At 40.8% G+C, this 12,454-nt stretch overlaps 1 protein-coding gene across 1 annotated transcript in view; it reads right to left on the bottom strand.

Annotated features, from left to right (window-relative positions):
* RANBP17 (RAN binding protein 17) overlaps positions 1-12,454 on the bottom strand; it is a gene marked incomplete at its 5' end in the record, with an annotated part of 254,739 nt that overhangs the window by 76,000 nt on the left and 166,285 nt on the right. Inside the window, 2 exons of the mRNA XM_080942277.1 lie at positions 10,446-10,554; positions 10,641-10,722. Coding sequence (XP_080798403.1) covers positions 10,446-10,554; positions 10,641-10,722 — 191 coding nt within the window. The remainder of the gene's footprint in view (positions 1-10,445; positions 10,555-10,640; positions 10,723-12,454) is intronic.

Here is a 12,454-nt window from a genome sequence, read left to right as displayed (position 1 = left end):
ATAGTAAACACAAAAAGTTGCCAAAAAGCCAGTGAATCTTTCCTGGTGGTCTAGTCATGGGTCAAGATCTTAGGCGAAGAGTGAGGCAGAGCAATTTATAATCTACACTTTGTCAAGATGCTATGTAACCACATCATTCCTCATCATCAAAACAGTTTGCCACAGAAGTTTATATTTTTAAGGTTTACATCCAAAGATATCATCTGAAGATGGCTACACCCTTCCCAGGCCTTCTGTAAGTGCCTCTTTTTTCCTTTCTATTTCTGTTGCACGCTCCCTTCATTTTAGAGCACATATTTCATAATAGTACCAGTACTGTGGCCACTTCCATCAGGCCACTGCTATTTGACCAAGGTGTCCATGGGAATGAAGAATTGGAAACTCACAATGTGCACATGTAAATTAGTAACTACTAACCCAACCTGCTCACTACACTGGGCTTAGCTTCTGGAGTGTTGGTATGGTGCACCACTGCTTTCCTGTGGAGGATGAGGATGCAGTGCTCTGGAGAGCAAAGATTCAGGAATCTGACTTCCCCACATATTATTTAACCTTAAATATTTAAAAAATCACTGAGTCTCACTTTCTTCATCTTCAAAATAAGGATGAGACTATCTTTAAGGCTTCTGTAAAGATGAAATGCTAAAATACACAAAACCAGATGTTTCTTATATACCATGGTGGTATTAGCTTTACTCCAGTATTAGCATACACACACCACTGTAGGCCACAGCGTTATTCCTGCACTATGGCGGTTCAGCATTATAGCATCAGTTCCAAAAACAGTGCCTTCTGTTTTTAGAAAGATATTCTGTTTGAATGAAAAACAGTTACTCAACAAATTTCAAAAGTCTTGGGTGGGTCAGATTACAGGTTTAAGCCTGTAATATCAGCACACAGAAGTGGAGGCACAGGGATCAAGAGTTCAATACTGAGCCCAGCTACTTGAAACACTGTTACTTCCAAAGGTTTTAAAACACCTTATATTAAAAATTAAAAATAAAAAGGTTCAAGAAGGCAGCTCCGTGGTAGAGTAGGAGTGGGGTATGTCCCTGACTCTTTAGCCTGCCTGTGAGACCCTGTCCTCCCACTGGGTTGCCCTGTCCTGCCCTGATGTGATGACCTGTGTGCCTGTTCTTAATGTTGTGCTTCACTGATGTCTGACGGGCAGGGGGTACGGGGGGGGGGGAGTTGGGAAGAGAGACTGGGGTGGGGAAACAATGGGGGGGAACGGCAGTTGGGATGAAAAAAAAGGCCCGAGAAGGTAGCTCAGTGGTAGAGTACTTGGCTAGTATGTGAGAGAACCCTGGGTTCAAACATTGCTACTACAAAACAAATGAACACAAAGCTCAAACATAACAAACAGTGGAAGTGAATATTATCAAATCCTAGGTACATAATACGTACACACACGGAATTTTCAAATACAAACTTAGTCTATGATGAAGTATTTTCTAAAAATGATTATTAATAAGGACAGTGGAGATATAACTATAGTACTAGAAAGCGTACGCTCGGAAACCAGGAAGCTTATTTAAGCTTCAGTACTGGCTCTGCTACTGTTAGCTGTCTGGCATCTAAGCCTTAGTGTCCTCATTTGTAATTAAGCGACACAATATTTACTTCATAAAGTTAGCTGTGAGGATTAAATGACAAAGCATCTGTACCCCCCCCTTGCTGGCACTTCATAAACGACAGGCATTAGCAACTCCTTGTCTTGAGTTCAGCATGGACTGAGAAGGTGATTATGATAATTAAATAATGTGTGACCACACAACTGCCAGCCCAATAAATACCCTTCCTTTGGGAATGATTTCTGCAACAAAGCTTCAACTTTTCCAAGGCAAAGAGAAGTCTATTCAAAACAAATACAAATCCACAACTTCTGTATTTCAATTTTATATTTTAAGCTAAAGATTAAAAAAAATCATCAATCAAAATTGTTGAGGCCCACCCAACAGGAAGGAAGCCTTACCTAGTCTTAGAAACCAAATGCCTGGGATAGTGAGGCCAGGCGTCCTACAAGAGAACCTAGTATTGCTACTTTCCCAGAGCAGCACAATCTCTACTCTGAAACTCATCCTTCCTTATCTTCACAGAAATACGTGTCTCTCACCCCTCAAAGAAGCTGCTCTTTACAGCAAATGAAGAGCATTACAGTCGGTTATAATACTGAGATAACAGAACATGAGTGCTCAGTCCCAAGGGATGTATCTAAAACACAACTCCTACACCAAGGATGCAGGAAAAATAGAAGAGGAGGAGCCACATGGGCTGTAAGAGCCAGAGGATCAGGAACACTGTATCTCTCAGAGATAACAGAGAAGCTACATCAAGATACCTCAATGACTAGGCTGACTGCCTAAGATCTAAATAATAATAGTAACAGTCTTGATAGTGGGGAAGGGGTCAATCTGACCTGGGCCCACCCCTGGACAAACAACTGTAGGCAACTGATGACCTGTGAGAAAGGGAGACTTAATCTACAGGGAGCAGCCCCTTATTCGGTCAGCTCTAAAGTTATTATCCTGTACACTGGCCACATTAAGTAGACTCATCAGGCATGTGTTTATCTAACAATAGTTGTCAGAGAAAGAGGCCATCAATGTCAAAGGGAGTGGGCGGTGACATGGGAGGGGCTGGAGGGAAGAAAGGGAGAAGGGAATGGAAACAATTATATTTTAATAAAAATAAAAACCTTTCATTATGTAAAAAACAAAAAATAAAACACAATGAAAACAGGAATGTGAGCAGGTACTGCTACATGTAACATGTTTATAAGTATTTTCTGTTCATTGTGTGACACAGAACTTCCTGCATTTTCCAATCTGCTTTCCTGTCCTGGAGTTCACTCTGAAGACCAGGATGGCTTCAAACTCAAGAGATTCACTTGCCTCTGCCTCCCAAGTGTTGAGATCAAAGGTGTGCGCCACCATGCCTGGCTGCATTCCCTTTCTTATTGGAGTGAGTGACTATGACTGGTTATGACTTTATATACGCCGTCACTTACTGTGTGTCTTATTAGAATATAGCCTTCTTGGGGCAGAACGTGGTCTACTTGGATCACAGCTCTCTCTCCAGTATTTAGAACATGCTCAGGCCCTCACTATAGTCAATACTGTATTGCAACCGACCACCCCACTTCATTGCCCAATCTCGCTTTACCTGATGGAAACAGAAAGGCCCAGAAGAGTTAAGTAGTGTGCCAAGTTTCTTCCAGCTGATAAATGCCGGTGATGATCTGAGCCCCCGATTGGGTCTGGTTTACTTTCAAGGTATTACTTTGAAGGTAAAGTACTAATTAACAAAGTGTCCCCAACTCTAAATGGTAAGTTACTGTATTAACATTTATGTTCTTCCCTGTATCTCTGATGGAGTGGAGTTCAGTCAGTGGTACATGCTTTTGGTCTTGGAGTTGTTTATGTCAGGAGAGGGAAAAACCAGCTTAATGCTGGCTCGGGAAGTAGAATCCTAGCAAGCAGGGGTTTCAAGTAGGGCCATTGTTGGGATGGAAGATGACCAACAGTGTCTGCATTGCACTTAATGCTGTCCCTGTGTGACTACACAGTATGTCTTACTGCCTAAGGTGGAAAACTGGCTACTCTAGTCAGAATCCATTAAGGATTTCTCCTTCCATTGTATTGTCTGCAGAGGTACCACTACTTTTTCTAATGCAAAAGAAAACATTGGATGTCTTGGAGCTTCCCATTCAAGGATGTAGTTATATATTTACTATACAAAATGAACATGCCAGAATCTTATAATAATTAAGGCTGACTTTTTTCCTATTAAGTTGTATAAAAGCAACATGATTTGAAGGTAAAGTACTAATTAACAAACTGACCGCAATTCTGAATGATAAGTTACTGTATTAATATACATTTTACCTCCATCATCCATAAAAAGAAAAAGATTTTTTTGTTAGCTTTTATGAAATTCCCAAACTAATCATCTTTTCTGTGTTTCCAAGGATATAGATCAACAGAAACTTTATTTTTATATGTTCCTAAAGTTTTTTTCCCTTGGGTAAAAGGATCTCCAGAAGCCATGAAGCAGGACAGACTCTATAGTTCTAATCACTGAGACTTACTCTGTATATGTGATATCTAGAACTATAAAAAATATCTATATTGTTTAAATTATTAAGTTGTGGCAATTCATTACCTAAGTAACAGGAATTTAACATAGTAAGTAAAGATTTGCCTGTTAAGTTCTCGTCCAGAGTAGGAGCAATTAATAAAAGAACAACACAAGGAGATACAGCTTGTGAAGGAAAGTCAACTAAAGCAAAGTAGCCATGGATGCCATCGGCGTGCTCGTGTCTCTGCATGTGTACATGCACAGGCCCTGCGGTGTGCAGTGCTGCAGGGGGGCACACTTCCCAAGCTCCGTTCAGCAGAAGGCTTAAGGAATGTGCTTGGCTGGTAGTGAAACATGGGCCAGGAGCTGGCTCCAGCCCAGTGTCCTGGTACAATGACTAGGAGTTCTGGCCACTTCAGAATGACCTGTGACATTGGCAGGATAGGTTATTCTAGAATGTTCAAGAAATGTCATAAGTGGGGAAAGGGATGTAGTAAGAGCTAAACTTGCCTCAGTCTGAGGTCCAACTAGTAGTTTGCTTCTTACTTTCAATAAATGTATCTTAGTTAATAGTTACTAAGTACTTGAAGTTAGGCATTCAGCTCACATGGCAATCCTATAGTATCTCCATTTAATAGATGAGAAAACTGAGGTTTCTTGAAGGTCTAGAAAACCACAATGCTTACTTTAGTTTCTCGAAGAAAAATACCGTATCCAGTGCAGAGTTGCTGTTGCTTTGGTAAGAACCCTAACCTAGGCATTTCACCCTGAGTGTTCTATTCCCTGGGGTGCTCTGGACTCTACCCTCAAAACCAGGTACATTATTAAAACTGTATCTGGACTTAATGGGCTGCTTTCTGCCTACAGGGCCAGCTAATTAGTCTTAATTATCTCATTATGGATTCTAAGTATTTCCAGCTGCTTCTTTACCCCCACTGCCCACTCTCCCACCCTTCTCCCAAGTCTACTTTCCAAGTAGTCTCTGCCAAGTCATGGGCACAGGTGAAACAGTGATGTATTCACCATTCGTGAGGGCAACAGTGATTTCTGATCAAGCCCCTCACCTGCTACCTTTGCTTGCCTCAGTCTATGAAAAGAAATACACTCTGTCCGAGTATTAGACATGGAACACCATCTAAAAATTTCACTTGACCTTAACTGGATTAATCAGCAAATTCTTCTACACAGGAAAAATCATATAAGTTTTATTTCCTACACTCTTAGAAAGTAATCTCTCATTTTTCTCTCATTGCTCCCAAGCCCTGAATCAATTCTTTGGTCCAAACAGTTCAAATAGAAAAGATACGTTGTATTTCTTACTTGATTGGGAAGGTGAAGGGTGAAGAAACACTTTGGTAAGAGTGAACAAAACCAAGCGCCTGATGGCCACTGTGGGAAGTCCATGTGTGTCTGAGCCTCAGTTTACTGTCAAACAATGGAATGGCTGACACAAGGCAGCAGGAAGAACTGCCCTTTCCAAGATGACCTCTGATTCCCACCAGCCTATCACTGTGGGAGTGCGCATGCGCTCATACACACAAATAAAATGTAATGTAAAAGGGCAAAGTTCCCTTCTGTGTATTTTAAAAATTCTATCTTTAGCTGCTACTTGAAGACTATTCTTTCCGTTACTCAAGTTGCTAACTTGTTACATAAAATTCCTCAACTTTGAGTCAGCAACACCCTCAAGTGTCAATTACCTTAGACACATACTATGTCACCCTCACCCCTAAGGACGGAACTATCTGACCACTCACAAACACCACTTAAATATTAGCACTTTTCTCATCACTGAAAAGACTACTTTTTACCGTTTAAAATATCAGAGGCATGTAACACTTGCTCAAATCCTCGCCCAAATACTTCTGAGTAGTTCAATGTCAGAATTTCTGCATATATGGTTTGATGACTGTTGACACTGAAATTCCAAATTTATAAAACATTTGCTACTAATATTTGTTTTTTTTTTTTTTTTTTACAAAACAGCTTCCTTGAGAGCTTTTCACTGCCTTTTCTTGTCAGTGTTTGTCAGTAATTTACCTCCATTTACATTGAACAACACAGAGGGGGTTTGTTTGCTCAAATATTTTACACTGAACAGCTTGTTGAAGGTTCTCCATTTACTCTTTCTTGTAGCTTATTAAATCAACAAGTTAATTGTAAAATAACCCAGGGAGCTCTGAAGTGGTTCTCCAAAGGGTAGCATGCACACACAGAGGCCAGCCACCCATTTCTTTGTTCACGTGCATTTTCTTGCAAGGAGGCTTCCTGTATCCCTGTGGTAATTTCTGGGGACTTAAATAGCACAAAACGAACATCTTTCCACATTGAAACATTATCACTGTAATGATGAAATGCTTCCAATTCTGTCCTTCATACAAGTGAGCATTTTGTTTAGTTTATTTTAAACAATTTGATAACATAGCACAACTGTTTATTGCCAAAAATGTCCCCATTTTCATCGGAAATACAACCTGGGGCACAGAGCATCTAATTAAATCCATACAAAGTGCAAATTATTGAATATAACCCAAAATGCATTTCAAAGTAAAAACCAATTAATGTGACACCCAATTTCTCTCCCCCTTTCTAATTACTCCAATGTGCATGGCTTATATAAAAATATTCAATTCATTTGGTAGGATTCAATTAGAATGTTTTGTATTTCAAGCCAGGAATCACGTCCAGTTTATGAAAGCAGGTTGGTTAAGCATTTCTTTCTACTTGATTCTTACCTCTTCAAATCAGTATTATAGAGTTTACCCTTATTATTGTCATTTTTAACTTAGGGATGGCTTTCATCACCCATTATTGTTGCTTCTTTCATTTAGTACATGATGTATGTTCCTCTTGGTTATAACCCATCCTTTTCTTCGTTTCCGTGGCAGTGAACACAGTAGGAAACTATCAAACCGCATATATGAAATTTTGACAGCAACAGTCCCCCTCAGTCTAGGCTGTGAGACAAGGCCTCAAATAATCAAAACTGTGTTCAACAACATTCAACAAAAAGTGAGGTAGAAGCCCCTGCTCAGGTGAGCAAGAGAAGACTCACTGGGCTCAGGAGTGGAAGTGACCAGCCACTTGATAAATTCTGTTCAGGAAGGACAACGATCAAAAATATTTCTACAGAGACACCGGCAGGCAAGGCTAATTCCAGAAGCCACAATAATGGTCTCCTGGTTACTGTCAAGCTGCCCGTCATTCATTCATTCACTCATTCATTCATTCATTCATTCATTCATTCATTCATTCATTTATTCATTCATTCAACTAGCACCTAGTAACAACTATAGTGAGTGTGGTGCTAAAGAAATACAAGGAGACAAAATTAGCATGTGAAGAATCTCAACACTTGTTAAAGAATGATTCCGATTCTTAACAGGTCAAGAAACCCTTTATACCATAGGGTAAAGTTTCATAAGGATAGTTGCTATAGTTTTAAATTTACTCTGTAATTCAGACAAACTGTTTTATATTGAGTATGTGCTCTGTACCAGGAGTGCTTCTAACATAGCCTCTCTCTGTTTCACTCAAGGTATACATAGTGTTAGACTATGACATTTGCATTTTGTCCATATAAACTTTGAATGGAAAAAATGTAAATTCATAATTTATATTGTTATAGACTGAGTATTTAAAAGGAATCTAATTTGGAAAAAAATGAAATTACTATTATTCAAATCATAAAGGTTTACTTAAGTTTTTTATGTCTTACTGTTTATATTAAGCAAAATTAAGTAAATGTGCCTTTAAATGTGTGCAATGTTGTCTTTCTGTCATCAATATGATATCGATCATCAATACAACACTGTCATATATTTCAACAGGATAAGGCACAAGGAAAACAGATAGGTAAATGCTGAGGAACTGCAGCTTGGGAGGTTAAGGAGCTGAGTAGAACTGCTTTCTAAGGAGAGATTAAAAGAACCATGTATGTGTAACTTGGCTAAGTGACAACTAGAGCTTGAGGCAAAGAAAGCTGTCTATAAATATTTGAAGAGTATAAACCAGGCATGAAAAACCCAACCAAGCAGGAGTTCTGATAACAGCCTTCTAGACTGAGCACCTTCTAGACTGGCCTGCGTACCCATGGCTGCTGCTGCGCACAGAGAAGAAGCTCTAAAGTCTTCTGGGCGACTGTTTAACGTGCACGCACATGGCTGAACTAAGACACGTGTGTCAGGCCTAGTGAGTCCTGCCTGGCCTTGAGGACCTTGCCCTCTTATTTTGCACGGATTCAAGCACTAAAATGCTGTGTACACTTGATTCTTTTAATGGTCTGGTTGCACAATGAAGGAAATGGAGACTTTAAAGAGTTACACTGTAGATCTCCTGGGGATGGGCTCTGCCACCTTTTCAGAAGCTGGCAAGGAAATGGATCAACATGTCTTCCCACAGAGTCACCAACAGAAAGTGACTCACTCACCCTCATTCTGTTTGTCATAAACAACAGCAGAGCATCTCAAAGCCTTACCGCAGTGCAGACTCTATCCCATAATACAAATTAAATCTAGCATTTTGTGGTGAGAGCACTTCACAAGAAAGAGTAAGCTGGGAGCACAGTTCTGTAGCATGCTGGAGACCTTAGGCTCGACCCTCTACAACCATGATTCTACGCCACATCCCTAGAACTTTATATATTCCCTTCACTAGTTGAAAGGGCATACCAAAGTGAGGACATCATTTGACACCGTCTACAACTTTGACAGTTCTGGTAACTACCACTATCCAATTTTATGAAATCACCTTTCTTTAGAGTCTACACAGAGTGGGATCTTGTAGCAGCTGTCTGTCTGGGCCTGGCTTATTTCACTTAACATAAGAGCACTCAGGTTCGTCTACACAATGGAGGCAATGCAAATGGAGTCATTTTTTTATTTGTATGGCTAAAGAGGGTTCGTGTGTGTGTGTGTGTGTGTGTGTGTGTGCGCATTCACATGAGAGACATTTTCTTTGTTCATTCATGTAGCAGTGGATACCTAGGCTGTTTCTATCTCCTGGCTCCTGTGGCTGCTGCTTTAATGAAGATGCTGGTGCAGGTGTCTGTTCTGCATGCTGACTTCACTCCCTCTGGTGTACAGCCCACTAGGAGGATTTCCAAAGCCTGCTGTGGTTTTACTTTTAATTATTTAAGGCATTTCCATATGGTTTTCTCTGATATACAGAGTTGTCCTATTAGGTACGCAGCGTCTTATCTTTTCATCCAGTTCATTAAAGGCCACACACTCATTGTCCCCACTCATGGCTTGGGACTACTGGCTGTTTATGAGTAAGCAGATGAACTATAATTTTAATTCTATTATTGGACACTCCCATAATTTTCATTTTACTCTTGAACTTAACTATTACTACACACAAACAACATGGACGACACAGGGCTAGCAGTGGGGCTCCAGTGGAGCATTTCTGCGGCATGCATCCCTGGACTGGATTCCTAGCACCACATAAAACCAGGCATGGTTGCACACAACTATAATCCTACCAATTGGGATTAAGAGAAAAGAGGACCTGAAGTCTAAGGTCCTTTTTAGCTACAAAGCAGTTCAAAACCACCCTGGGCTTCCTCAGACCTTCTCAAACAAAAATAAAAGGACAACTTCTGCCCCTTCAGCTTTGGGAGCTGTAAGAGTGCTGTGCCATACCTCAGGGTGGAGACCTGTCCCAGCATATGAGGCATCCTGGGTTTGGCCTTCATCACACAGGCCTATGCCATCTCAGCCTCCAGAAGTGAGGATCAGAACTTCAAAGTCTTTTCCGACCTCAGCCTGAGGCCCAAACGGAACCATCAGACTATCTCCAAACACCAGAGGGAAAGATTATTCCTGTTGGGCTGGCAAGATGGCCCAGTGGATAAAGTAATCTACCAAGCTTGATCACCTGAGTTTCATCCCTGGACCCTAAATGGTAAAAGAGAACAAGTCCCAAAAAGTTGTCCTTTAACCCCCATTTGTGTGTTGTGGTTCAGGTATGCACATGCATACACACTCCAAATAAATAAAATTTAAAATGTAAAAGAGAAAACAAAATGCAAAAACATGAAAACAAGGGCAAGCACTTATAGAATAGGTGTCCTTAAGACTTTCTACACTTCCTGTTCTTGACTCTGCAGTACCAGGGACAGAAACTCATGCTTTGTACACGGTAGGCAAGTGCTCTACTACCGAGCTATATCTCTGCTCTTGCTGACCTTGAGCTCACTCTGTAGTCCAGTCAGGCTTTGATCTTATCCTCCTGTCTGTCACCACCAGGCCCAGTTTCCATATGAGGAAAAGTAAAATCAAGGTCAAAGGCTAAAAAGAAGTACAATGCTGTGCCCATGATACCGCATTCTTTCATCTGTCAGGAAAGCTTCATCAACTTACCCAGATCCACCATGAGGAGGCGAGTGAGGGCTGTGTAGAAGGCTGTCCGGCACCTGAAGTCACTCACGCTGTAAGTGTCACTGATGCCAAGAAACGGGAAGTGTTCCCTCTGAGGAGAGCAAGGGCATGCAGCGTTACCAGTGTCAACCGAACCATAGAATCCTACTTACTATACGGGCTAAAGATTACACATACCGTGTGGTTTTTCAGCATGAATTTCACAGCATCGATTTTCACAAGTTTTTTTAAAAGGATATAGGTAACAATGTTAAGGAATCTGGAGAAATGCACACAATAAATCACAAAGCACAACGAAAATGGCATTTCGGTATGTAAAGAGACTAAGTATGTCTAGAAGTACTCCTATAGAAATGCCTTCCATTTTGCTAAGAATGATATCCATTATTAACTAGGGCAATTACTTTTCCATCTTATACATATTCTAGTTATGAAAAGAAAGAATGAATCCTGTAATTAGGACAAGAACCCCTCACTGTTAAAACCTTGACAGCAGAAAATTGAAACTGACCCTTTTCACATTGGGTATAACTAAAGAACTTCTTTTTACTAATTCTACTTCATAATAAAATTATTATAAAGACTCATAATAGACTATCAAGAAAGAGAAAATTATTCAATTTTAAGAATCAATGAATTCAGAACTTTAAAACCAAAATCTAGTCAGAAAGATATAGCAAATTTCATGTCATTAAATGTTGAAAGACAGCTTAATAACTAATATTTCTCAAATGTTAAGTGGAAGACATTTTTTCATGTTATTTTATCTGGTCATCACTATTACAGTGTTATTACTTCTATTCTGTAGATATGAAAACAGAGGCTTAAAGAAGTTGTCCATCTAAGGTTGGATGGATGTGGCTGACACTGCTGAAATCTTACCTAAGGACTGAGTCAAGACTGTGGTTTTCCCTGCACCTCATTTCTCATCTAAGCAGGCAAGCTTTGAGTGAGAAGAAAACACGGGGACCATTTGAGCCACCTTTTGAGTTTCAGGGATGTGCACCCGGGACGCAGCCCTCTCCTCTCCCTTCACCGTATTCATGCGTTTCTGCCAGGGCACATCTTGGCTAACTGACACACTGCCTCCTGTCTTGAAGGCTACAGCCATCTCACTTGGCTCTGCTCACGTTACAACAGAAACAACAGCTCCTGCCTTTCATGTTCTCTCTGAACATTGGGCCTTACAATTAACTTCCTGTGTGGTGACACTGAAAAGCCCCATTATCATTGTAGACCCAGAGTGGAAAACACACTGGGGCACAGGTCAGGAAATGGAAGGTCCTGGCTTGACTAACCCTCTCAGCCTGACTGAACCCTAGTTCTCCAGCAAATGAGAATGGAGCCTATGGCCAAGAGACCACAAGGCTGTTCTGGATTGTTCTGAGGATCAGATGATGCAGGCATCTTTACTGAGCATAAACCAGGGAAAAAGGCATGAGGGAGAGGGAAAATGTGGGCACTACCTATTCAGCTAACTTTCACAACTCTACCAAGCAAATCAGTAACGCTTCCAGTTGTTAAATGACCAAATGAATTAAACAAGACAAGGTGCTAACATGACTGGGACTGAGGTGGCCGGCCTCCCAGGTGAGCCCTGGAGTGCTCTTACGCATGTGCATCGGACTTCACACAGACTGAAAACTGTCAAGACAGGCCTGGGGCCATGGTTTCTCCTTAGTGCACTGTATTTTCTGGCAACCAAAGGACGAGATCAGCGCTGACAAGCAGCAAGCTTTTCTTAGATCTGAAGATGTGGATTTGACGACTTTTCAAAGCCATCAATCTTTAAGCAGATGACCTGCCACTCATACTTCACTCAGTTAAACACGGGTGGGGATCAATAAACCTAGAACTATCTTAAGTAATTACCAAAGGCAATTCTCTTAAAATCGCTAAGTTAAAAGTGACAGGGTCTATGGGCAGTATGAATGCTGCCATTAACAGGAACCTTCCTGTCAGCACCGCTAACAAACAGCAAGTCATGTTTA

The sequence above is a fragment of the Micromys minutus genome (assembly GCF_963924665.1).
Source record: "Micromys minutus genome assembly, chromosome: 31".
NCBI classification, from domain to species: domain Eukaryota; kingdom Metazoa; phylum Chordata; class Mammalia; order Rodentia; family Muridae; genus Micromys; species Micromys minutus.
Note: the sequence above shows the minus strand (reverse complement) of the source record. Positions and strands in the feature narration are given on the sequence as shown.